This window comes from Sebastes fasciatus, chromosome 1, assembly GCF_043250625.1.
Source record: "Sebastes fasciatus isolate fSebFas1 chromosome 1, fSebFas1.pri, whole genome shotgun sequence".
Lineage (NCBI taxonomy): Eukaryota > Metazoa > Chordata > Actinopteri > Perciformes > Sebastidae > Sebastes > Sebastes fasciatus.
The window spans coordinates 33,889,302-33,917,224 of record NC_133795.1 but is presented as its reverse complement, the minus strand read 5'-3'; the positions used below and the strand labels follow the sequence as shown (position 1 = coordinate 33,917,224).

Below are 27,923 nucleotides of genomic sequence, written 5' to 3'. Positions count from 1 at the left end.
TTACAAAAATTAAGCACAGGGCTCCATTTGAACGCATTATATTGTCAGTTTCATGATGTAATTCAGAAATTCCCAATCTGAAATCTGAATATTACATTTCGAAGATTCACAAAGATGCAAAATGTTTTTCTCATGCAGCCTCCACACAGACATTTACCATAAGATGCATAAAACAAAATTACAAAGAAACTATTTGCATATTTCTGTGGAAGCATTTATTACAAATTATTCAGGTTTCCCAGAAGCTTTAAGCTTAAACAGTTAGTGAGAACTGGTAGTCATATATGAATCTGATTTGTCATCCACTATAAATATTACTAAATGAAAGTGAACAGAATCATAACTGTCAACTTGCCATTTCCCAACGCTGTGTCTGTGGATCATTGTCATTCATTAGTTAAAGAGAACATCTTCTACACTTCAGTCTTATTAGTTCTGCAGAAGATAAAATGTCAGTATCTTCTGATTTTGTGAGACAAAAGAAAAAAATGTTGGTGTGAAAAATTCTAAGCGACAGAAAACAGACAAATATAATGGGGAATAAGACAGAGAGAGAGGGTGGGGGTTGCGTGTGTGTGTGTGTGTGTGTGTGTGTGTGTGTGTGTGAGTTCAGTGCAGGCTGGTGTGTCTGAGATTCGGTCGGACTCTGATCTTGAGGTTTATTTAAGCTGAATTCCGTGGGCTCATCAGGACCGGGTTACAAAAATCCTCCTATAGAACTAGAAAGAATGTGCAGCGCATACAGTTCTGCATAAGGCACAAAGGCATGTCTTTAGAGGTGGGGGCAGGCATCAAAAGACAGGCAGAGGAGGGATTTCTTTAGAGGCTGGGGGCAAAGAAGGTATTTTGGAGCTCCATTCAATGCCAGCGAGAGGAGGGGAGGCGTACAGTTTTGTGGTAAAGGGTGCATTTCCAGGGGATGTTAGGAACTTAAAATGTGTGCTGTAAACCCCCAACACCTCCCCCGTTATTGGGAGTTACTTATTCTCACTTATTCTACTCTGACCCTGACGGGCTACAATTAGTTTTTATCCCTGAAACCCTTTTAGTTTTTAGTGAATAAATAACAAGAATTGCCAACACTTTACCTTAAGTCCCCATATTTAGCATTTATAGTATATAACCATTTAAAGGTCCCATATTGTGTTCATTTTCAGGTTCATACTTGTATTTTATGTTTCTACTAGAACATGTTTACATACTTAAATGTGAAAAAAACACCTTTATTTTCCTCATGCTGTCTGCCTGAATAAACCTGTATTTACCATCTGTTTGAAACGCTCCGTTTTAGTGCATTTCAACGGAATTACAACGGAATTGTGTAGCCAGGCAACAGTTTGGGTTCATGTTTACTTCCTGTCAGCTGATATCATTCACAAACACCGCAACCGGAAATAAACTGGGACACATTTAGAATGTTTACGTTTAAAACTGAGTAATGGTCTAAACGTTGTAGATTTGTGACATCACAAATGGATAGAAATCCTGACAGCTTGTTTTAAAAGGCACCGTTTCTGAATACGGGAACGCCCCCCTCTTGTGGTATTCACGCCCTCTTATGTGGAAAGTTTCTAAAAGCTCAGAGTTCACGAGTTTTGACTTGTTTGTTGACATTTTCAGAAATGGCGGAGGCCATGGAAGGTTTTTTTGGGTACATAGTGAATATATTTTAATTTTAGTCATATATTGTTTTTCTTCATAATTTTATAAAATGTCTGAGGAAAATGTTGATATTCCCAACTGCCTCATCTTTTTCCTCTGACATATACGCCTTTGCATTTCCTGCATTATGTTACCCGCTTGCTATCTTGCTAAACTGTTAGCCTCTGTGGCTTCTAGATGCCGACAGTGACGTTAATATTGATGTTGCTTAGCAGCGGAGTTCTCACAACTTAACCACTTCAACGCCAAGCATATCATATACACGACTTCCCATGTTGTAAACACGAGCTCAGGAGTTTTATTTGAACGCACCAATAGGAAGGGGAGTTGACTGAGGGTTCTTATTTCACAGTTTGTGTGTTGGTAGGCACTTCGGATACCCAAAAGTATGTGTATGACCACTGAAAGGTGAGTTTTTCCATAAAATGTCCCCTTTAATTAACACTTAGAAATGTCTTATTGTCTATATCTGAAGAAATGTGTATATCTTCTTACAACTACATTATAGTTTGAATGTTTGTTTAATGGCTTATAAACGCTAAACAGGGACTTCATGAAAAGTGTCGCTCAAAAATGTGTAGAATTTTACTTTAAATTTGAATTGTACTTTTAAAAACTACATTTTTATTGTATCTCAGCGTATGTGATTATGTTTTGGGAATACAAATGTTTTCTGCTTATTCTTTAAATGCGCTCACTGATTCACTTAAAGTTAGTTACTCTGGCTTCACTAAATACAGATGCACATAGGAATTCATTTTAAACAGATATACTGTAACGAATTACATTATTGTGCTGTCTTTGCATTTTCTCCATGAATGAATGATTTTTTTTTTATGGTGTAGTGATGTTATAACTATTATTAATATATTTTTTTAATGTAAAAGTGACATTTGAGACGGAGATGTGTACATGGTTAAGTGGATGACTGGTTGAGCAGATTTGATCTCAGTTCCTGTCGGATGACAGTCTGTGTCTAAGCCATCTCCATGACCTTCTTGATCCAGTCCACGTAGACGGAGACACGGATGAAGATGTTGGGCTGCCCCGGGTGTCCGCAGCGCCTCATGGGGATGATCACACCCTCGAGTACCCAGCAGTCCCTGTTCTGACACGCTAGAGGGCCGCCGTAGTCTCTCTGCAGACACACAGGAACGACACTCTGGAGTTATTATTTGTCTCTGTTATGACTGGCTGTCACTGCTGAGGATGGGAACATCTTGCAGTCACATCTCGTCCAGTCCACCACCTCCATTATCCAAATGGTGAGTGTGTTTGATTTATATGAACATATAAATAGCTGCATGTTCTTTACTTCAAGTGATTTTCATCATCAAAAGATGAAGATCATCAGTATTTCATTTTGGACCCGCCAAAATTTTTTAAATGATTAATTAAAGAACTTTAAAAGGAATAGTTTTGCTTTCTTGCTGAGAGATAGATGAGAAGACTGATACCACTGAAGCTACAAGGAATGGTATCGATCTCATCTAACTCTAAACTAGAAAGCAAATGAGGGTATTTCCCTTTCCTTTCAATGCCACTCTACACTGCGGTAAATGTCAAAGAAAATGGTCAGTTTTGGGGTGTCATGGTGACTTAGTTGTTATACCATATTAACCACAATGCACTTCTACTGTAATATGTCCAATAAAAGGCGCAATGCAAAAGTAAAACTAAAGCTAAAAAAAACAAACAGTGAATGAAGAATCTCTGGCCCCTTTCACACAGAGATTACACAAGACTGAAACAGCGTCGGCGTCTGGTGTGCGTGTGGTCTCGCCGTTCCGGCTTTCCCTTTCACGCAGATATCGACTTGGCTCTGTGATTACCAGCGCTGCTGAGCCGGCAGCGGAACAACTCAGTCTCGCCATTTCACCTCTGTACCTTTCATACAGAACAGCGGGGAGGGATAATGGCGCAACATTCCCGCCTTGAACAGGTTGTGTGAAAGGGGCTTCTGCTCCTACTTAAAATGGACAATAAAGCTTTAAAGACACAGTGTGTAGTATTTGGTGACATCTAGTGGTGTGGTTGCAGATTGCAACCAACTGAGTACCCCTCTGCTCACTCCTCCCTTTCCAAGACTGCAGTAACGTGAGCCACCGAGAGAACTACGGTGGCCTTCAGGTAACGTAAAATGTGAAAAGCTCTCTCTAGAGCCAGTGTTTGGTTTGTCCGTTCTGGGCTACTGTAGAAACATGGCGGACTCCATGAAGAGGACCCGCTACCTATTCCGATATAAAGGGCTCATTCTAAGCTAACGAAAACACAATAATTCTAAGTTTCAGGTGATTATACACTAATGAAAGCATAGTTATGAATCTTATATTTCATTTCCATTGCTAATAGATCCACCGAAATGTTACACACTGTTCCTTTAATGCTGTGCACAGTTTTCATGGACACCTACCTCACAGGCACCCACGCCACCCTGGAAAGAGTTGGTGCACATCTCATTCTCACGGACTCGACCTCGGAAGTATTTGTTGCATTCCTTGTTACTGAGAACTGATATGTGGGCCACGTTGAGGACAGTCTCATCTCCGGTCCCTTGAACAACAGCGATAAGGAGGAATGAGTTAGCAGCCAATGTGTGCAGAGAGAGATGGAGAAAAAGAAAAAAGGAAGGTGGACAGATGTTGAATGGTTCTGGAAATAGCAACGCCATCTGTTGCTCAACGGTCTGAATAGCGCTCTCATTTAGATGCAACATTACTTCAAGGGCAGAAACAAGATGCTTGTTCTAAGGAAGTCATTTATTATCAATTACTGCAACTGAAGCATATTGTAGTTGCATGAAGCGCAGCATGTAGCTAATTCAGTGTCGTCACTTCCAAAGGATTATACTTGCCTCTCGTCTCACCCCATCCTGCGATCTCACAGGACGTCCCCTCAGCCACAATGTAGCGCTCAGGAGGGAGGCAGATCTGAGAGATACGCTCATTAAACTGGGCCGGGCTGCAGAGAGAAGAGAGAGGCAGAGGGATATTATTGGTATGTCTGACTGTGTGTGTGTGTGTGTGTGTGTGTGTGTGTGTGCGTGTGTGTGTGTGTGTGTGTGTGTGCTGGGAGCACTTGTACAGTACACACTATTCCAGTTGTAGCATGACAAGCTGAGACTCTGAGGGTCCACAGACGATCTTGGTGAGAGGGATGGTTTGCACGTCAGGCTCTCCATCTTGTGGATCACGATACAGTGTTCCCATCCTGGCCGAGTACCCCGGCAGGTCCACGTAGCTGTGCACACATGCGGACAAGCAAATACAATTATTTTTATTTCATGTTTTATCCTGAGGAACTCAAGCAGTTTAACATTGCTCTTCCATAAAGATCCATAAAGGACAAGGCAAGACAGATTTTTAAACAAGACAGGAAAAAAGTTTCCAACAAGAAGTTCCTGGTAATTTAGTCCTGGGACTACTTTTGGTAACACTTCATTTTACAGGTTCATGGTAATTAGGTGATAATTAGCAAGTAACCTATTTGAAATTTTTTGGGAATTCCAGCCAAATTACCCCAATATTTATCCCAATATTTATTGAAAATGACTTTATTATAAACATTATTTAATAATCAAATGCTAAAATAGCATATAATAGTTAAAATATGGCCCTTAGGCTTGAGAAGCAGACATGGAAATAAAGCATTTCAATTAACTTTGTATTCTTTTCCTGGATATGTATTAAATAAATTACCAGCTATTGGGAAAAAGCGGAATATAATTATTAAATAATGTTTATAATAAAGTAATTTTCGATACATTTTGAGGTAAATATTGGGGTAATATGGCAGTAATTCCAAAGAAATTTCAAAAAGGTTACTTGCTAATTATCACCTAATTATGAAATGAAATTTGCGAACCTGTAAAATGAAGTGTTACCTAAATACGCAACATGACATGGACGACAGTGTTTGATGGTTATTTATTTGTGCTTTAGAACGTAACCGCCGAGAAACAATCAGAAAAGAACTTTTTTTTCTCTCATTCACAGCATCGCTGCGGCGGCGGTCTCTTCTGCTACTCGCCCTCTCAGCTCGCTTGCGTCTTTTTGAAAATAAGTGCATGTGGTTAGATGCCTAACTTTGCTTTTAATGTTATCAAACAAAGAGAAATGCTCTCCCCTCGTCCTAAAATGGTCCTAACTCGATACTAGATTTGTTTTATGAATGAAAACGGTACACGCGTTGAAGCAGCGGCGTTGTGTGTGTTTCACCAATCAACGACGGTCATCACTGCAAACCCCATCCCAAAAGTTCCTGTACTTTCAGAAAGTACCACCCTCGACCAGGGACTTTTGGGGGGTAAAATGTCCCCATAACTTAATGTAGACCCCGGTCCCTGCGGTAAAAACGCTTTGAGCTAAATGCTAATATGTTCACGATGCTAACACCCTGCTGATAGGCTTTAAGTAAATGAGGTTTACCAGGAGGAGAAACACTGCTTGGTGCTGATCACCCATCTGGGGTTAACCAGGGATCCTCCACAGAAATGGTTTCCTTTCCTGCACACAAGAGGTCAGAGGTCACACTCGACGTAGCAGAGTGTATTTTACGTGTTCATGTCCGTCAGCTCTCAGACTCACCTGTCTCTGAGGCTCACCGTCCACGGCGAGTTCCCAGGAATCCCATTCACGATACGCAACCTCGTCCTCGGGAAGCGGTCCTCTCTCTTCCCGCACTCACTGAACTCCACTTTCTCTGCGTTCACAAAAAGGTGACATATTATTGTAAAAACACACACGGGAAGACTTGTTGTCCACATCTAAATGTTGCTTCATCTTCAATCAGAAACTAACCTACTGGTTCAGTCACGGTCACTTTCTCTCCAGCTGTTTGAAAACAACAACAAACAGATGAGTGGTTAAAGTCAGAAGACAGAAGCTCTGGGTGAACTGTTACCACACAGAGTATTAAACTACTCTGAAGGATGTTGAAATGGACAAAGAAAGCAGATTTGTGTACCACACTGTTTGATGGCACAGTAGTCAAACTCAGTTTTGGGGTCGGTGGTGTAGCACCAGGGTCCGTGTTGGTCCCCATCCGGGTTACGGCAGTAGTTCTCTGTCAGGTTGGCGTCAGGATGCGTCCTTTGGTTTATTCTGGAATATCATAGTGATAAATACTATCATACTAGAGACATACCACATGTATCCATTATGTACTAATCCTGATAGAACTATTTTGTAATAACTATAAATATCAACATATTTAACTTATAACCACGATGCTGATAACAACTTAAAGAGACCGCTGAATGTTTTTTCCAAAGATGTATTAGTTATTTCTGTTTTGTGAATGTGTTCTTGGAGCTGTTTCACCACCATCGACAATTTTTCCAGCTGTGAGAAGCCCCCCCTTCCTACGCATTGCATTGTGGGAGAATATTGTCCTTCAAAATCATACGAAAAAAATCAAAAACATATTTTTTTCTCCAACATGATTGTGAAACTGAGGTAACGTGAGCCGCAGAGTGCAAAACCGTGGTACTGCCAGCCCCCGTCTGACTTCTGTTGCTCATAAAGTAGTGTTATTATGGTAAGGATGGCCTCCGAGCGAGGCGAACGGCGTTAACGCGTCTTTGCACGTCTTAGAAAGGGGAGGAGTGAGCAGAGGGGTACTCAGTTGGTTGTAATCTGCAACCACACCTGTAGATGCCGCCAAATCCTACACACTATATCTTTAATGTGAAAATAAATGGATTGACATATCTGGCTGAAGGTTTTGGCTTTTTGGCAGGTTTTTTGGTGGTGACAACAGAGGACAAAGAGCCACGCATTGGAAGCATGCCATCTACACTTGACATACAACCACTGACCAAAACAAACGGTGCGTCAACAATACTCAACACCTGCTTAGAATTGTTATGCATTTTGGATTTTGGCTTTAACATAAAGGCAACAAGCAGGGCCCGTTCAATGTCACAGATGACCACACAACTGCTTACAGACAAAAAATACAAATCATCTGTATTTGTAACACTTAAATGATCATCGTACCTGGTCAGGTGAGGTGTGTTGACGTTCCATTTCTGGCAGGTGATCCCCTTACGCGTTTTGCGGACAATGCCTCTGTAGTTTCTTCCATTTTCGTGGTAGCAATCTGAAGAAAAAAAAAAGAGATTATTATTATGACAGCCACATTGATGAATCATGGCACACAGTGAAATGTTAAAAAGTTGTAAAAATTGGATACAAAGGTGAAACTCCCCATTCTCATGCAGGGCCGAAGCTATTATTGAGGACAATGAGGTCATATACTAAGTATTTGGAGGGGAATTTGGGGGCTTTAGTAACACTAGGGGATTTACATTCAACACTAATAAACATTTACACTGATCATGTAAACTGATATTTTTTGACTCAATATATTACTACTCTAAGGTGCATTTTATTGCTAAGTTGAGTTACAAAATGTTGCTTTAAAAATAAAATATACAGAAGTATAACGTACATGTACAGTTCACTGAATAAATAAAATATGATGAATCCAAGTACTTCAAAAAATAGGTGCTGGTCCAAATATTGTGGCGACTCATGACCTCAGCGTTTCTATAATCATGGTTGCTGCCCTGAATGTTCTCATGTAAATATTCATACAGTCTCAGGGCTTTTACAACATCATCTTTATCCAGTACAGTTGACAGTAAGTAAGTCAGTAAGTCAGTAACTAAATTCCTCTTTTGTTTTGCTAAAATCTGAATAAAGAAGCGGTATACCTTCAGCTTCTATGTCGTCTGCACAGCGTTTGATCTGTAAGCAGAGAGCAGTCCTCATCTCGGGCACAGATGTGAAGCACCAGGGAGCCTCCGACCCATCTGGGTTACGACAGTAGTTCTCCTCCAAACCCCTGGATGAGATGTAGCACACAGTCAGGCAGGCAAAACTGATTTGGTTTTATTCTGGCGTGAAACAACCGATACACAACACACTTTTCCACATAATCGCTTACAAAACAAACAAAATAAAACCAATCATAAGCAAAGTATTATGCATAAAATTGAAGCATGAAACAAGATAAAAACTCTAAAAGTAAAATATAACTAATTTCCCTGGTGGTCCTGGCCTGAGAACATTTATACCTGATCTGGTAAACTAACCAAATTGTATAGATTTAGATCCAAAACTACCATATAGGCCAGCTAGAATTTTGACAGAATTTTGACAATGGCAATTGTTACACACATGCTGGTCTCTTATGCTCAAACACCAGTAAACAGTCTGGTACTTGGCCATTTAGGCGTTTATAAATAACTATAAATTTATAAATGACTTGCAAGATACTGAACCCCGTTAGCAACGTGTAATGATTTAAAATGTCCTAGTTAAATGCATAGTTAATTCATGTGTACCCAAGACCACACGAACTATTTAAAATGTACAGTCATTACAACCATAATGTCCACTGTCTCATCACTATGACCTGTTACACAGACATACTTTACTGTTGTTTACTGTTTCATTTAGAGATATTACATCATAGTGAAATAACATTCTATTAAAATCCAACACTTCTTGTAACTTCTACTAAAATGAGTGATTGAAACGCTCCACATCGATTTAGGCATGATGAATGATTATACCGCATTACAGATAAACTTAATATTCATTTCACATCCTTATTGCCACTCAGAGTGAGACCCGCTTCTTAATCTGGAGCTGCTGACCATTTATCATCAACTGTCAGCAGAGAAATAAGATCGAAAGAGATTTCCCAGCACCGACATCTTGACATTAATATTCATGTGTGAAGCAAATAGAGCACTTTCAAACTAACAGGCCATGAGTGCAGATAATAACCCCAAAGTATCTTTCAGACACACTCAACTTCTTTTCCTCCATCATGCTTCATGTTGTGTTTTTGTACTTACTTGCATTCGTATGTGTTTGGGTAGAAGGGATGCTCATGAGGCTCTTGGGTATCCCATTGCTGACAGGGGATACCTGATGTTGTCTCGTTGACTTTACCTCGGTAATCCTCCCCACGGCTGCGGAAACAGTTGGTGGTGAAGCTGGAGCGTTGGCGTTTCTCCACCCGCACCTCAGCTGGAGGGAAAGTGCAAGTTGAAGAGGAAATAGATTAGTGTTACAGGTGAACTAACCACAGAGGTGAGGTTAGTGTACTATACTCCCTCTGAGCAGGACTCCACTGGATGATCAGAGCATTTATGTTGTGTTATTGTAATGTAATTAAAGTCAAAACAGAAAGGATTATTTTGGTTAAACTCGTTCTTTCTCTTTTCCAGTACATCCAATGTGATGACAGAATGACTGAGGCTCCTAACTGCAGCACAGGTGTGTAACCGGATGTGTTTACAGTGTGTGAAACTATTTAAAGCCCCCTTCACTAAAAAAAGATGTATCATGTGTATAGAGTTTGACACAAGGAGGCTGTTTTCAAATCCATCTGCTGACGATGAAGCATTTCTCTGTGCTCACATTAAAGTTTAAGACGTGTATTCGTACAAGCAGGAATTTGTAACATCACAACTATTGAAAGCCAATCACTGAAAGCTAATCATGGTTCAGTACGTAACTTATAGAAGTGTGATGTGGGAACTTGAATCCTCCAGCACATAGAGCCCGAGAACTGACTTTTTAGTGAAATAGGAGACATCTCATGTCCAGCAGTTAAAGGTACGAGTGATAACTTTGGACAGCTTTGATGGAGACACCAGTGACAAACTCAGACATTTTTTCCTCACTAACTGGCAACTTGATCACTGGCGACCCAGAGATACCGCGTGATACCGGCCGGTTTTACTATTGGCTCACAAGCCTTGTTAGAAGTGGGAACCAAATGTCAGATATCTTTCACAGAGGTAAACAAAATGTTCATTTTGAACCCGTCAAAATTAAAAAAATTATGAATTCAGTCATAATAATTTTTTTAGGAAAAACCATATTTGTATGCAGCCCCTTTCTAAAGGCTCTGTGGATGTATTCTTTTTTTTAAACAATTTGTCTACATAAAAATGCTATCAATAAGACCTTTAAACATTTGAAACTAACGATATTTGAATATTCATATATTCTGTATCTTTCAATAAAGGATTGTATAAATTTTGTATCTGTGACAGATAAATCTGTCAAATAAATACACTGGATAAAAGAAAAAGGTTGAACTTTAACTTCTTTCTCTTCTTATATAAAAACACCAAAATAAAAATGAAGCCATGTGACGTTTTGTTTTTATGTTTTTGTTAATCTATGATGATGATGATGAGGATTGATTTTTGAGCAGTGTTTTGTTTCTTTGACTCGACGCTGCCTGCACCACAAGATGGTGCTACAGTATCTTCTAGATGTTTGGCCCCAGTGATCTCTGTCCTCTCTGTCAGTGGAAATCCCGATGTTGACAGGGTCGTCTTGCACAACTTGTGACGAAATTTTGGAGAAAACACTGATGTGATGCTCTGTTTGGGTTTATTTATTTATGTATTTATCCTCTGAAGTTAAAAGTTCATCATTTGAGTTTTCCTTGTGATGTCATTTATTATATTAAACATAGTCACAACTTCAAAATAGTTAGAATCAGAGGAAAAAAATAAGCCTAAAAAGTATTAATTTTGAAAGTATAATTCCATATTAACAAACCACGTTGCAAAAGTACAAAATACTTTTAAATCAAATTTTTATATATATATTTGAAAAATAATTGTATTACTACCACTCCCACTAATCCTAATGAAAGCTAAAAACTCACATCAACTAAATGAAAACTAAAACAAGCCACATAAAGACAAATAACATAATAAAGGAAACATTGTAATTAACCTTTAATTAACCTGAAACCCCGAGGGACAATGCAGGGCTTGAATCACTGTCAAACATGTGCAGACTTTTACTCTTAAATCAAAGAGAATCATTGGGGCAATTGTAAAATGTCACACAATTTGGGAAGTAATTTGCACAAACACCAAAAAGGTGATTTTTCTAAATTTAATTACAGCGACTTAATGAGACTCTTTAATTCCACTGAGTCTCCTAACGCCGCAGGAATCAACTCAATTTAGCTTACGTCTCCTCGGTTGTGCCCGAGGAAACTAATGGCAAATGCAAAACACAAGAAACAAGCAAGAAGGTCTCTAGAAAACATACCAGTCATATCTTATTTAGGGCTGCAGCTAACGATTAATAATCTTCCGGTTATATTATCAGTTAATTAATTCATCATTTGGGCTATAAACTCTCACAAAATAGTGAAAAATGCTCAGAACTTCCCAGAGTCCATGATTCAAATGTCTTGTTTTGTCCAGCTACTATAGTCAAAAAGATAGATATATTCAGTGTACTATCATAGAGGACAAATAAAAGCATGAAATCTTCACATTTGAGAAGATGGAAATATTTGAATGTTTGAATGAAGAAAAAAACCCGACTAATCCGTTGTCATAATAGTCGTCAATTATTTTTCTTTCTATCTTATCAATGAATCAACTAGTTGTTCCATCTTTAATCTTATCATGAGTATTTCTAATAGTGTAAAAAAGGCAACATCTTACTGCACTTGCTGATGTCACAGTTCTCTCTCTCCACCTCAGTGTCTGTGGTGTAACACCAGGGCACCGGAGAGGCGTCGGGGTTACGGCAGTAGTTGTCATCTAAACTCTTATCAGGATACCTGAAAAATACATGCATTTCTTTTTTTTTACATCCACAATAGCAAAACAAAGGACTTAAACAGTTCACATGATCAATTAATTTGTTTGACATGACAGGTAATTTTTTTTGACCTTTATTTAACCAGGTAAAATCAATTGAGAACCAATTCTCATTTACAATGATGACCTGGCCAAGAGGCAGTAATGTAGAGATGAATACTCAAGTACTTCTCAGGCTGGTAGATGTGTTGGTGAGGGTACTGCTGGTCCCATCGCTGACACTCGTTACCGCTCACAGTGTGGTCAACCTGCCCTCTGTAGTCCTCTCCATTACATGTGATACACACCTCTGCAAACAAAAACCACAAACATCACCCAGACAGAAACATCGCATTTCACAGGTCCCATAATATCCAAATAATTCCCTTGAAAGTGAATGATATAATTGTAATTTCTTAGGAAGGTTCCTGGAGAAGACTATATGTAATTTGGTGCTAATTGGTGTTCAATTAGTACACTTGGTAATTACAACCTTCTTTTAGCAAAGTAACCATCTTTTAGTCGGTGCACAGCAGGTTAGCTGAACATGCAAACAATGTGAAGTCTGTTTTTCTAAAATACACTACTATGAAACTACATTTACCAATTCTTTCTTTAAAAACTCAAATTAATAAATGAATTACCATATACACTTTTTTCAGAATATTGTCTCTATTTCCCCTAAAATCATGTTCCAAAAAAGCTTCTAGAAATGTTTTTCCCATCACACTTGTACGCCCTTTTCATACAGCATGGGTGATGTATGGGATGTACCGTCTTTGCACTGGGGGATGTTACAGCTTTCATAACGGCGCTCAGGGTCGGTGGTGTAGCACCACGGACCGATCCGATCCCCGTCTGGATTCCTGCAGTAGTTCAACTCCAGACCGTTAGTAGCTGTGGGAGTCCACCTGAGACGAAAACAAAGAGTGTTACATTTAGTAACAGACTGTTTCAATCCTCATGCAGTACTGTCACAATGTTAGCACAGTGTTGTTTCTTTTATGAGCTCTGTAGCCCGGCATTGGAAATGTAATATGTTAAAGTGAGAGTTGGAGCCCTTTTTTATACACAGTCTCCCAATTTTAGAGGACAGAAAATAATCGCAGAAATTGATATGAACTTAAAGCTATATCAATTGATTTTGTGGCCACTTGGTAGCAGAAGAAATGCACCATAAACTAAAATCACACAATTCTGACATATCAAAAACAGCTGCCACCTGCTGTTGGAAACAAGGTTGATGAGAGTCGAGTGCATGGACCATAAAACCAAAAACAATGAGCTGATTGAACTGCAGAGTCAGGTGGGTTCGACCCCTTTCACATCACATGCAGTCATTTAAATCAGATGTTTATATACAAATTTAGTGGAGCTTGAAATAAAGTTGTCATATTTACTATTTTGTCAATGACAGTAAGTGTCTTCTCTGCCAGGCCTGTACTGCAACCATCTTCGCTTCCTGCTTGTCTTGGCGTTTTCAGTGAAGCAAGTGAAACACACCAACAGTGGGATTGAGATTGGATTGGAAACATTGAACTGTTTGGCCATAAAACATGTCTACTTTGGCTTTTCTGTATGTTTAGGATCTATAAAATTGGAGGATTATGTATAAAAAAGGGCTATAAGTCCTTCACTGTTCACCCAGTATGGATGTCGGCACCTTCAAACTCCCTAAATATCACAGTCTGTTTAACCTCATAATCCTTCAGTCATTGATTACGCTGCATGAAAGACTGAACCCTCTAAAATGATTGACCCGAGGAAGCTTCTCACCTGTGGTCGTGAGGAAACTTGGACCACCACTGTTGGCAGGTGAGCCCGCTTCTTGTGGTGAAGACTTTCCCTCGGTAATCTTCTCCTTTACCCACAATGCACTTTCTGACATAGACTACATAATAAAAAACAAACAAATCAAACAGCTGATCCAGTACTGATCCGTCACATTGATCTCTGTTACATCACACGATGAGTCTTACCTTTCTTCTCATAGAGGTCACAGTTGACGTTCCTCTTCACCTCTGCGTTGCTCCCGTCGCCCACCCAGGGCAGATGTTTACAGGAGACAACCGGACGCGTCTCGTAGTTGAACGCTCTGGTGTTGAGGGATAATTTAATTTCATGAGCTTTTGCACATTGATGGATACAAACTATGAAACTATAATGAAAGGGTTTATAAGGGTGTTTTCACATTTGGTGCCTTTCAGCCCTCCGAACGAAGTGATTAGTCAGCATTTTTTGCGCATATGTGAAAACTCTAAAAGAACTCAGACGCCTCTGAAACAAACCGTACTCAGACTTCCTTGGGAGGTGGTCTGAGCACGGTTTGCTTCAAGTCTGCGTTGCAGTTCGCTTAACCTGTATAATGTGAACACAAAGCGCTCCAGGTTCGCTTTAGGGATGTCACGAGAACCGATACTTCAGTACCAAGTCGATGCAAAAATTCTGAAGACGTGACGGTACTCGTTTTTCTACAGTACCGCAGGTACCGTACGTACCGTCGAGGCTCGAGACTAATGGCGTCCCGTTGTCCCGGGGACAAAAGAAATGCTGTTGGGATTTTGCCGAGAAACTTGAAAAACTACAGTTGTTTGAAGGTGGTGTTTTTACAGTTTTTACAATAAAGAGACACTGTGAATGTACATTTTATGACCACCGCTTGAGGATAGATAAATGTGCCTTTCTGTCTGTATCAGTTCTTTTCCCAAATGCTCCTTATGATTATAATAATTGATGACAAAACGAGTAACGTTGCATCCAAGTAAAAGAAACTATGTGGGTCTGAGCTCCAGAGAATCTATAGTGTGAACAGGAGGAGGACTGAGGCTCCATTAGAGCTGAAGTGGACCAGAAAGGGAAATTAGTCCTCTTTCAAATGAACTGACAATGTTAACGCAAAAAGAACTGAGTGCCTTTTCTGTTGGTCCACTTTTTGGTCCACTTTAAGAGGACTGAGTTTGGTTCATTTAAAAAGGACTATATGTGAAAACACCCTAAGTTATCAAAAATCGCTTTCTTAATGTTGAGAAATTGATCCGTGCGCATCATTAATAGGATATTATAATATAAAAGATCTCCGGGGTTGTCAGTCTGTGAACCTAAATTTTATGGAACAAAATTCTGGTTTATTACAACTCTGCTTTCATTTTCACTTTCATGTTACAGCCATTATTTCTGTCAGCAATAATAACATCAGTTGCTTCTGATCTTGATACATGCTGGCAAGAGACACAAGTAGTCAGACCTCCCAATAAAATGGTTTGGATGAGCTGGTTAAACTGCTTGTTGATACTGACGTTATCATAACCAATAGATATAATGGTCAAAACTATGAAATTTAGACGCAGGTTGATCATATAACACAATTATCCTTTAAGCAAATTGATTGGTGTCCTTTTACAGTAGGTATCTTATTCAGTAAGGACTTTTTCCACAGACTATTCCTTCTGGAGGAAAGCCTTACCACCATTTATTAAAGTGAAGAAACTGCTGCATCATCTTATATTTTTCTTTTCGTCAACAAATGCCACGAAAAGACCAAAACCGTTCATCTCTCAATGCTTTTGGATTTCCCTACCCTATTAGCAAGTAACCTATTTGAAATTTCTTTGGATTTACTGCCAAATTACCCCAATATTTACCTTCAAATTTATCAAAAATTACTTTATTAAAAAACATTATTTAATAATTATATTCCGCTATTTCCCGATAGCTGGTAATTTATTTAATACATTTAGAGGAAAAGAATACAAAGTTAATTGATATGCTTTATTTCCATGTTCGCTGATAAATAGATAATAATTAGCAAATAACTTCTTTGAAATTTCTTTAAAAACTCCCTGAATCATGACATCAGCTACCAGGTTACATTTGTGTAGACAATAAGTCACACAATGGTGAGATTTGTGTCTGCTCAGAAGTGTTTTCTATTAGTTTTGGTTTTCCACCTCCGATGAAGAGCAGCTCACAGCCGCTTCTCAAGCCTAAGGGCCCTATTTTAACCATTATATGCTATTTTAGAATATAATTATTAAATCATGTTTATAATAGTCATTTTCGATACATTTTGAGGTAAATATTGGGGTAATTTGACAGTAATTCCAAAGAATTTTAAAATAGGTTACTCGCTAATTATCCCCTAATTACCACGAAATTTGCAGACCTGTAAAACGAAGTGTTACCTGAAGATATTTAAAAAAAAAAGGGGGGGTCACAAATCCAAAAGTTACCTTTAAACACACGGAGCAAAGGCAAATGTTAATCAAGAGAAGTAAATAGTGAACTTGTTATTCTCAGCTGCTGATTAAAACACATTTGGTGCCTTAGTGAGTATTTACAGCATCAGGACGGTATGACTATTGACAGTGTGTGTGTGTGTGTGTGTGTGTGTGTGTGTGTTTGTGTTTGTGTTTGTGTGTGCGTGTGTGCATGCGTGCCTGCGCGTGTGTGTGTGTGTGTTCATGGTAATAAAGGAGTAGAGTCATCCAGTGCAACAGTGTGGCTCAATAATGTGTTTTTAATATATTTCGGAGAACAATGGAGCTCTATGGTTGTTAGTATGATCAATTCATTGTTGGTTTTGGTCTTTTCACGGAACTCACTGACAATAACAAAAATATCACCAGATGTGTCCTTTAATCCACTTTAAAATGAGCCATCAAGTTTACAGGTCTAACAATATTACTGTCTTAAATATGGGCTCACAGGGTCTTTTTATGTGAAATAAAGTTGGAAGTAACAACTTAAAGGGGAAAAAATTATACATGTTATTCCTATGGTCTAAGACAGTCCAAAAATATTAGTAAACATGAACAACTCTCACCCAAATCCAAAAACGAGTGCTAAAACTTAAATTTGTGATGTCATATAGAGTATAAAGAGTGTAACTGCTCCATAGACAATGAATGGGGAGAGATGTTATAGGCGACAATGAGAGCACCCAGGGGATGATCTGAGAATATGAGAACATTTTCTGTTTCACAACTGACAACACTACAGTAGAATAAAGCTCATTTGGGTATAAAAAAAGACAACAAACAAAATCAGTCTCCCATTCATTGTCTATGGAGTAGTTCCAGACTTTATACCCTATGACATCACAAGTTTGAGACTTACTTCTCTGGTTTCTGGCTTTGAGAGAGAGCAGCTCATGTTCACAGATATTGATTGAATTTTCTCAGGCCATGGAAATAACATATGGGAATTCTTAATTTATGTTGTGTTGCCCTTTAACCCTTTTATAATTGTGGCCTTACAACCTTCTGTGTTAAAGTAGAGGGTGGATACCTGCAGTCCAGAGACTGTGAGCAGTGTGTGGCGCATTCCTCCAGGTTCAGACCCGGTAACAGCGACACCAGAGCTGCGTTCCAGGGGGTGGGAACCAGCTCTCGGCCCTCTGAGCGCTGGAAGTCATTCAGTGGACTGCGGTAGCCTGAACACAATAATATAAATTGGTCTGTATGTCTGTTTAGTCATGGGGTTTGCTCACTGGCACCATCGGCAACAATTTGGGCACGAGCCTGCACACATATAACCTTTGGACCAAGACGCTGCTGGTTTGTGAGACCAGAGACCAGAAAAAAAGCTTTAAATAGCAACTCAGTACACATCTGGTTGCTAAAACAGACTAATACTATGACTATTACGTGTATACTTTGATGTAGTGTTAAGATGTATAACATAATAATCCTACTACTCACAAAAGAATATTAAATTGAAAATAATTGGTTGTGTTTTGGGGATTTTTTTGTAGTTTACACATTTCTATATACACAGTTACTAAACAGGCCTTCACTCTTAATCTGATGTCAACACGGACAATTGTAACATTTGCTCAAGTACTGTATTTAAGTACAAATTTTAAGGTACTTGTACTTTACTGGAGTATTTCCATTTTATGTAACTTCATACTTCTTCTCCACTTCATCTGAGAGGCAAATATTGTGCTTTTATTTTTACTCCACTACATTTGTCTGACAGATTTAGTTTCTAGTTACTTTACAGTGTAAACAAAAACATTTTTTTTTGATAAACTGAAGAATGAAGTGTTCCTTTACTGGTTGAGAAAACCCCCGTACTTCTTAAGCTAAATAAACAATTTAAAAACATTCATGGATCGGCTGGAAAATGCATCACCACAAAGCTGAAAATAAGCTGTTTTTCTCAGGAAAAGTTGACTTTTTTAGAGATATGTGGTTCTCACAGGACAGCGACGCTACAAACATAAGATGATCTTATAGAATATGATGCATTGCTGTAGATTAAACTACCCAACAATATCTAAAGGAGTTCAAATTAGCACAACCTAAAACATCTACAGCAGAAAAATGCAACATACACATTAAATCCAGCAGTAATATTAATCCAAAAGCATCATATATAAAACAGTAACGCACAATGATGCTACTTTAAATACATTGTGCTGATAATAGTTATCAGGACAGTATAATACAATGCAGGGCTTTTACTTAAGAATGTTTTCAAAGTATGATAGTGATACTTTTACTTAAGTAAAGGATCTGAATACTTCCTCCACCACTGGCATCCATGCAAATGTATTATACATAATAATCATAGTACTCTCAAACCTATTCAACTAATAATAAGTGACTACTTTTGTTGTTTACACATTTCTTTATATAACACACAGACAGAGACAGCTACTGAACAAGCCTTTACTCTTACTCTGATGTCAAAATACAATATAAAATTCAGACTCATAACAACACAGACAATTAAATAACTGTGAGTGATTTATAATGGAAGACAATGAGGATCATAATTACCAGTGGTCAGTCCGACTGTCAGGAGAATAAAGGGCAGCAGCAGTTTCATTGTTTGTGGTCTGTGGATGATAAAGATTAAAGTTTTATAACACTGGAATAGTCAGAGCTCTGCTCTGAAGTCCTTTTTGGAGATTAAGAGAGAGAAAAAATCCCCTAAAAAACGTCAGTAGGATGTTAGAAATCCACGCAGAAAACACACACAGTGCTGACTTGAGCACATGTAGCCACCCACACTGAACACTGAGCCCTTTACTCAAACAGAGGCCCTAATCCCACAAAACACAGCAGATCAATACTGAGTATTAATCATTAATGAAGACATCAGTCCTGGTTCATGCACTTTCAAATATGCACTCTGACAGCAAAATATACCTGATGATTAAACCAAATACTCTATTTAAAAAAAAAAAAAAAAACTACACATGCTGTCAGAATAAAAGTAATTCTCTTCACAAACGCTAGACGTCAGTAGAATAATCTCTAGAGGAGTTTTGTTCAACTTGTTTTTCCGGTAAATGAAGTGAAGCTGCAGCTGGTTTCAACACTAAACTGTTGCTGCTTTATTTTGCAGGTTAATCACCACTACTGGAGGCTGTCTGACTGTCTGTCTGTCTGTCTCAGGTAAGAAGACGTCGTGTTTGTGATGAAGTGCTGCTGAGCTCGATATTACAGATGAAATGATCTCATCTGGACTTTGATCAGCCTGTTTTAACCTGCCAGCTGTCCACTAACTCTGATTTTACTCATTTAACACTGAACTGGACAAGACATGTCTGCGTTAACTGCAGTGACAACAACAACAACAACAACAACAACATACAAGTCCAGTTTATTTAGACATGTAATCGCGTAATGTGGACATATTAGTGCCAAACGGTGCAGTCAGTCCGATGCAATACATGTCTTTGTGGAGCAACTTGCAATGTTTAACTTGTTGAAACTGTGCCAGAGAGGTTGTTGTTGGCAAACTGAAATAAACGTGGCTGTTGAGTTACTAAACAGGCCTTTACTCTTCATCTGATGTCAAAATACATAATAAAACCAAAAAAGTTAGACTCCTCATAACAACACAGACAATTATTATAGGCATTTACAGTGAAATGTAACATTTGCTCAACTGTACTCAGGTAAAAATTTGATGTTTAATTGTTTATTGTTTATTTATTTTGCACAATTTAAAACTACACAACATAACAAAAAAAAAAAGAATAATATACAGTGCAGGAAGAGGCAGAAAACCCACTGGGCTTATCTGAATCCTGATTTCAAAATACATAATAAAACCAAAAAAGTTAGACTCCTCATAACAACACAGACAATTATTATTATAGGCATTAATAATAGAGTTACAAGTTTATTATTTTTCACAAAAAATCCTAACTGGATATTTAAAGCAGTTTTTCCTGCCTTTGATTTATTAACAGATTTTATTTGTTATTTTAAAATGTCATATAATTTGTACCTTTTTAGAATGTGTTTTTTTATACACTTTAATTATTTGAAAATATAAATTTTTCATTGAATTAGTGAGTTACAGGCATAATGCTAACAGGTTGTTAATCACTCTGGGAGTTTAAACCTTTGTATATTTTATGGAAGTTATTGCCCAAGCCTTCTATTGTTTTTTTTTTTTTTAAATTGTGAAAATTGAGCCAAAAAAATCACTGGTAAATTCTAAATATGTTATTTAAGGCTGTAAACTAACAAGTATCTTCATTATTGATGAATGTTGGACTGTTAATGTGAAATGTAACGTTTAATGCTGAACCGTACTCAGGTAAACAATTTTAGGTACTTGTATTTTACTGGAGTATTTCCATTTTATGTAACTTTATACTTCTACTCCACTTCATCTGAGAGGCAAATATTGTGCTTTTATTTTTACTCCACTACATTTGTCTTACAGATTTAGTTTCTAGTTACTTTACAGTGTAAACAAAAACTCTGAAGAATGAAGTGTTCCTTTACTGGTCCCTAAATCCCCTTAAATCCCCTTACTTCTTAAGCTAAATAAACAATATAAAAACCCTTTAGATCAGCTGGAAAATGCATCACCACAAAGCTGGAAAAAAGTAAACTTAGATATGTGGTTCTCACAGGACAGCGACGCTACAAACATAAGATGATCTTATAGAATATGATGCATTGCTGTAGATTAAACTACCCAACAATATATAAAGGAGTTAAAATTATCACAACCTAAAACATCTAAAGCAAAAATAGTAAGTACAAAAAGTAAAATGAATAGTAACGCACAATGACACTTGAAGATACTTTTGGTTTTGATACTTTAAATACATTCTGCTGATAATAGTTATCAGGACAGTATAATACAATGCAGGGCTTTTACTTAATAGTGTTTTCAAAGTATGATAGTGATAGTGATAGTTTTACTTTAGTAAAGGATCTGAATACTTCCTCCACCACTGACATTCATGCAAATGTATTACATAATAATCATAGTACTCTCAAAAATATTCAGTTTTTTTCTTCTCTAAACTGAAGAACAAAGTGTTCCTTTACGGGTTGAAATAAACTTGTCTGGTGAGTTGATGTCAGCAGCTCGTACCTGATTCTTCTGTAGAAAAGCCTTGGTTGTATATAGAGGCCTATACTGTGTTGTAGCTTGTTGTAAAGTACAGTCTTGAGGTCTTGTGTTTTTTCAATTTATGCTACTTTATGCTTCTACTACACTACATTTCAGAGGGATGTACTTTTTCACACATTCAACAGGGTAACACTTCAAGTACCCTATATAACAAACATTTAAAATCCACCAAAATGTAGTCGTACGCAGCTATAAGGAGATATAGGTGTCTATTAATCCAGTGGTTCCCAAACTTTTCACGTCAAGGACCCCTAAATTGACACAAAGTAGACCATGGACTGGGGGTCTGTTTGATGAAAATAATGGACAAAAAGCCTGTCCGGTGGCATCAAACACAATCTGTTTAGCTTCGAGAGTTTTACTTATTTTTGTTTTCTCAAATTAGTTTTCAAATGTACTAATTAACAATCTGGCCCCAGAGCCTCTTTCCAGATATATCACTGTACATGTAAAAGCCCAACTAGGGACAAGAGTTGAAAACTAGCATAGCTATAAACTCTCTGTGCAGCACATCAGTTTCATGCCCTGTATTGGAACTATGTTAAATTGCATCGTCCCTATCAAATAAAAATATATAGAACAACAAAAAAATCCAATCAAACTTTTACTTTTGATGTTTTTTAGTATATTTTGATGCTAATACTTGTACTTTAATTTTACCGCACCACAGTAATAGTGTGTAACAAGAAATGTGTGAAGTTATACGATTGTTTTGTGCTCTTTTTCTGTTCAGGATGTCAGCCGTTAAGATGACCGAGGGGAGTGTGCAGGTGGAGAGCTGCAAAGCGCCGCTGTTCTACAGACAGAGTGAACCTGCCGCGGGGGAAGTAAGGATGTCAGTTTTACTCCTTCACGGCATGCGTTTCTCATCAGAAAACTGGCTCAACATCGGCACTCTGGAGACTCTGGCCAAAGCAGGATGCCGTGCGGTCGCCATCGACCTGCCAGGTGAGTCTGATGGCCCTAAAAGCCATCCGATGTGAAGGGCTATTTATGATGCAAATTGGGGCAATCGGCCTTAAAGGGACTGTTTGTAACTTTCAGAAATGCTTGTTAACAGCAACACCTGTGGCTGTTAAGTCAACGAAAGTCAGCGTCGGGCTCGGGCTTGCTCGCTCTAAATAGACATGAATGAGCATCACTCAAAACAGTGAGGCGACGCACATCAGCTAAAACCACAATATCACTCTATATTTCAGCTGCTTGGCAGTAATGTTAGCTGACCAGACGAAGGTCTCTCCATGAATCAATACTGATCCTAGTGTTGGCTTTTCCTGCTTCAGCAAAAGCGGGTCAGTGCTGGGGCTGAAGCAGGAAGAGAAACGTTATCGCCTCCCGACTGTGCCCGCAGGGAGACACCGGCACCCGGTCGGAGACGATAACGCTTCTCGCTGCGGAGCCCCGTCACTTCACAAGACACGGAAAACCTCTGTTGGTCTGGAGGAGCTGCAGAAAATATTTTTGCACAAACGTCCACGTCCATTCACTAGATATTCTCAGAGCTAAACTAACTCTTCTGCAGTGTGGAGTGAGCACGCGTTCATTTCTAGAGGTGGAGCAAAACAGCGAGAACGCGCGCGGTGTGTGAGTGAAGGCAGGCAGGCAGAGGAGCATTGACTCCGGCCACACGCGAGCGCGCGCATATGTGAGCGCGCGCATGGGATCCCGACCTGGTACATTTATACGCTTAAAAAGTTACAAACAGTCCCTTTAACTGATTCCATGAGCTGTGTGTTACAGTCACTGGTGCAGCACCGACTGCTGAAGGTGTTGGTAAGCGGGCCAAATCGGCAGCTTAACCACAATAAATAACTGTTGTTTTTACAACACCGGCATGCACCTGTTCCCTGCCTCATGCAGTGTCTTTGCCTCACGTCTCACAGTTTGAAAACCTCTGATCTAAAGGTTCCAATAAATGTGAAAACTTGCTGCCCTCGGTTTCTTCTTCATTAGTCTGCCGTCCCCCCCGTCTCTCTCTGTCCACAGGACTCGGCAGGTCTAAATCAGCCGAGGCCCCGACACCGGTTGGAGAACCGGCCCCTGCAGGTTTCCTGAAAGAGGTGTGCGAGCAGCTGAGCCTGAGCCCGGTGGTGGTGATCAGCCCATCCCTCAGCGGGATGTACTCCCTCCCCTTCCTCCTCCAGCACCAGGCTCTGATACGAGCCTACATCCCCGTAGCTCCCATCTGCACCGAGAAGTTCACAGCAGAGCAGTACCAGAGTGTAAAGGTATACAGTCTGTGTGTGAGGTTATACTTTATATTCCTTTGTAGTTTTTCCTTTCCTGCAAAACCGTTTTTTACCGTGTATTTGCTCTTCATTTCCTCTTTAAAAGGAAAACTCGATCAACCGTGAATGTCAAGTCTATTTTCCAGCACAACCTTCTCTCCCTTTTACATGCCACCATGAGAGGAGCAGATATCATGTGACTTTCACAGCGGCTTTCATCCAGCTCCTGACAATTTGAAAAACATTTCCTAGATGGCAAACCAAGTGAAGGTGCATTATCCATGAAGGTTTGTTACTGAAAAGTAGTTCCCCTCCAAAAAACAAGCAAACATGTCTGAGTAAATGAGAGCATCGTGGCTGCTTCATGTTCAGTGATTTGGGGAAAAGCAAAGCAAAAAAAGCAGCGACATGATATGAAAGTGAGATGTTGATTTAAAAATAACTAAATACATACAGTACTGTAAATAAAATGGATTAAAAGCAGGTAACTTGACTATTTACTTTGCAGGTTGAGATTTTACATACAAAATATGAGCGTATAACATATAAAGTTGTTCAAATTAGCTCTGTCTTGACATAATACAACTTTATATTATTTTTTATTTATTATTACTAGTATAACACAAATTTTTCTGCATAATGACACAAATGACTTTAACATGATGATGACATTACCATGTCATCATCAGGGTTATCTTGGTTTGGACCCCTTGAATGTCATGTCCAACTTCATCAGAAGGCAAAAGTTTTAATATCTTTTCCAAACGGAAGAAGGGGTAAAAAAGCGGGTTGCCCTAGAAAGGAGAGAGATGCAATAATAGTTTGAATATGGGAATAATGACGCACATTTTCAGAAGGTGTTGCACTCAGTTGTTCACGCAAAAAGCGACAGAAATAGTTGTGCCAAGAATGAAGAAAGAGAGCTAGAGAGAGAAGTTCAAACCCTTGCTCCTTTCTCACCTCCACACAGCTGACCAATCACGCAAGCAGGTATGAGTGTGAGATTGTGCGGTTTCGGACAGTTACAGAAATTGAGGGACATAGCCCCTCCTAATCCGACTTCGGAAAGTGTGTTTAGAGGTTTTCTTAGCTGTAAAAGTCATGGATAACTCAGCCTCTATTGCTTCAGTCTTTGTTTAATCTTCGTCTTGCAAGTCCCCCAACTTTATGTAAATGCAAAACTAAATCTTTGGAGTGTCCCTTTAATGCAGAACTTTTATGGTGCCTTCAAATGGGGTCGTGTTTACCGTGTTCACGAGAAGAGTCCATATGAACGCCTCACTCTTGTGGTATTCACGACCTCGTAAGAGAAAAGTTTCTGAAAGCTCAGAGTTTACAGCTTGTTACGTGTTTGTTGGCGTTGTCAGAAATGGCGGAGGCCATGGAAGTTAATTTATTGGTGCATAATAAGTGAATATATTCTTCATAATTTTGTAATATGTCTGAGGAAAATGTTGATATTCACAACAGCCTCATCTTTTTACCTGGGTCATTATGCCTTTGCATTTACTGCATTATGTTTCCCACCCTCTAGCTTGCTAAATTGTTAGCCTCTGTGGCTTCCAGATGTCAACGGTAATGTTAATATTGACGTTTCTTAGCAGCGGTGTTCTTCATGACTTAACCACTTGAATACCAAGCATATCGTGTACACGACTTCCAATGTTGTAAATACGAGCTCACGAGTTTCATTTGAAGGCACCATTACTTTGTAATGGAGTATATTTATATTGGTGTATTGTGACTTTGATTTAAGTAAAGGATCTGAATACTTTGTCTGCAGCTGAAACAAAAACTAATATTAAAGTCTGCCTGACTTGTCTGTTCTTACTCTTTTAGTTACTTTCATTATAAGTCACACCTAATAATAAAAAAAAAAACTTGCCTCTTATCTTTTTATAAGACCTGTTTGGATTTTTTTTTAACTCGGGGTAAAATAGAGGACATCCACAAAATCCCTTTAGTTCTGGGTTTGAATTTAAAAACAAACCAAAACAAACAGGTTTTATAAAAAGGAGAGAAAGGACTCTGGAAATGATTCATCAGAAAAATTTCTTTACCATCATGTGTGTGTTTTTGTGCCCTGTCTCTCCTCCAGGTCCCGTCGATGATCATTTATGGTGACCAGGACATTCCGCTCGGGGAACTGTCACTGAGCAACCTGAGAAATCTGGCCAACCACAGCGTGGTGGTGATGAAAGGAGCGGGTCACCCTTGTTATCTGGACGACCCGGACACTTGGCACAAAGCTCTCACTGACTTCCTTAATACGCTGTGAAGCTCCTCACTTTGTATCAGTGGGGAGATTATCAACAATCATACATAAATGACTCAGAGGTGCCACACAAAGAAATACAGTAATTCATTCTTGAGAAATTTATGCCACAAACGCCTTCCTGCACGACCTGATTTTTACTTTTTAAAGGGACTGTTTGTATGAATTAGAAATGCTTGTTAACAGCGACACCTGTGGCCGTTAAGTCAACGAAAGTCAGCGTCGGGCTCGCGATTGTGCTCGCTCTAAATAGACATGAACGAGCATCGCTCAACACAGTGAAGCAACACACGTCAGCTAAAACCACAATGTCACTCTATATTTCAGCTGCTTGGTAGTAATGTTAGCTGACCAGACGAAGGTCTCTCCATGAATCACTGCTGATCCTAGTGTTGGCTTTTCCTGCCTCAGCCTCCCGACCGCAGCCGGAGGAAACGGGATACACCGGAGTTTTGGTTGGAGACGATAACGTTTCTCGCTGCGGAGCCCCGTCACTTCACAAGACACGGGAAACCTCTGTTGGTCTGGAGGAGCTGCAGCAGTTATTTCTGCACAAACGTCCACTAGATATTCTCAGAGCTACGACGTCTGCTGCAGTGTGTATTGTGCGCGCATACTGAGGCGAGCGAAATAGCAAGAACGAGCGCGGTGTGAGTGAAGGCAGGCAGGCAGGCAGAGGAGCAGAGACTCCGGCCCTGGAGACCAAAGCTATGGTCTCCACCGCGTCCTCCGACCGCGGCCAACACTGTTTTGCAAGACGGGCTTCACTAGATACAACCAAGGTTTTTGGTGCTTCCGTGTTGGAGAGCGCGCATGGGACACCAACCAGGATTGATTTATACGTGTAAGAAGTTACAAACAGTCCCTTTAAATAGTGCCAGTGTTTTGTTCTTTTTCCCTGATGATGAACCTTGAGGCTAAATAATCATAGATGATGTAAATTAATGTGAATTGTATGAATGTTGAAAATTTGAATGACTTTCTTTTTAATGTAAGGCAGTTAAAAGTGAATATGAGTTGAACATAGTGTAACACAAATATGAAGTTGTATATAGTATGTATATGATAAATATGATTTACTGAATTTCGGACCCCAGGATGACTAGGTGGTGCCATTGGCATCAGCTAATGGGGATCCTTTTTAAATAAATAAATAAATAAATAAATAATGGGACGTGTAATTATTTTATTGTTGCTAAGCACCGCATTGTCAGCAGATGGCGCTCTCGCTCTATGCATCATACAGCACATCAGTAGAGTATTAGTAGAAGAAGAAGAAGAAGATGACGTCATTAGTGATGAGTTCAGGTGAGTTCAGGTGTGCACGTCACAAAGAGAGAGCGCTTCTGACTTGTATTCTCATATTTCCAAGAAGTAAACTGACCATAAACACAACCCTGGTAATAGACAATAGTAGTACACCTGAGTAAAGCCTTAGTTCGTAGCTGTAACATGCGGAGACACTGAATTTGATCATAGATGCAGGTGAATGTCATAGTTTCTGTTATTATAATAGCGGGCGTTGATCAGAAGAAGTCTGCTAATGTTAAATATATGAAAACCAATAAGACCGTCCGGTACCTTTCTGTGTGAGCCAAAGTCGCTTTAATGAATGAACAGAGTTAGTTAGCTATATAATAATAATAATAGTCTGTGTGATGTATGTTTATAGCATCATAGTTTAGTAGCGTTACGGTGTCAAACAGGCTAGAAAGCTAATTGT

The 27,923-nt window shown here is 39.1% G+C and overlaps 2 protein-coding genes across 3 annotated transcripts; one reads left to right on the top strand and one right to left on the bottom strand.

Annotated features, from left to right (window-relative positions):
- Positions 1-192: 192 nt before the first annotated feature.
- Positions 193-19,732, bottom strand: mst1 (macrophage stimulating 1). 2 transcript variants are annotated; one of them, XM_074644759.1, is made up of 19 exons: positions 19,670-19,732; positions 19,090-19,148; positions 17,591-17,735; positions 14,284-14,399; positions 14,081-14,195; positions 13,079-13,215; positions 12,494-12,614; positions 12,167-12,285; positions 9,533-9,707; positions 8,381-8,511; positions 7,662-7,764; positions 6,628-6,764; positions 6,462-6,494; positions 6,249-6,363; positions 6,090-6,167; positions 4,756-4,902; positions 4,517-4,623; positions 4,076-4,215; positions 193-2,800 (listed from the first exon to the last, which is right to left on the bottom strand). In XM_074644759.1, exons 2-19 carry the CDS (start codon positions 19,136-19,138, stop codon positions 2,639-2,641), a joined length of 2,130 nt encoding a protein of 709 aa, XP_074500860.1. In that variant the 5' UTR covers positions 19,139-19,148; positions 19,670-19,732; the 3' UTR covers positions 193-2,638. The 2 variants fall into 2 exon arrangements, with proteins under 2 accessions (XP_074500860.1, XP_074500852.1); XM_074644751.1 differs by lacking the exon at positions 19,670-19,732 and having other exon boundaries at positions 19,090-19,347.
- Positions 19,496-27,369, top strand: abhd14b (abhydrolase domain containing 14B). The gene is made up of 4 exons (XM_074644862.1): positions 19,496-19,710; positions 22,431-22,645; positions 23,684-23,925; positions 26,024-27,369. Exons 2-4 carry the CDS (start codon positions 22,432-22,434, stop codon positions 26,201-26,203), a joined length of 636 nt encoding a protein of 211 aa, XP_074500963.1. The 5' UTR covers positions 19,496-19,710; position 22,431; the 3' UTR covers positions 26,204-27,369.
- The last annotated feature ends 554 nt before the right edge of the window (positions 27,370-27,923 follow it).

Coding starts and splice junctions, on each gene's coding strand:
- mst1 (XM_074644759.1), bottom strand. CDS start 19,138: ATGAAACTGCTGCTGCCCTTTATTCTCCTGACAGTCGGACTGACCACT. Junction 14,400..17,590: donor TCACAGTCTCTGGACTGCAG/GTATCCACCCTC, acceptor CCTCAACACCAG/AGCGTTCAACTACGAGACGC. Junction 7,765..8,380: donor AGACGACATAGAAGCTGAAG/GTATACCGCTTC, acceptor TTTTTTCTTCAG/ATTGCTACCACGAAAATGGA.
- abhd14b (XM_074644862.1), top strand. CDS start 22,432: ATGTCAGCCGTTAAGATGACCGAGGGGAGTGTGCAGGTGGAGAGCTGC. Junction 22,646..23,683: donor GGTCGCCATCGACCTGCCAG/GTGAGTCTGATG, acceptor CTCTGTCCACAG/GACTCGGCAGGTCTAAATCA. Junction 23,926..26,023: donor AGCAGTACCAGAGTGTAAAG/GTATACAGTCTG, acceptor TCTCTCCTCCAG/GTCCCGTCGATGATCATTTA.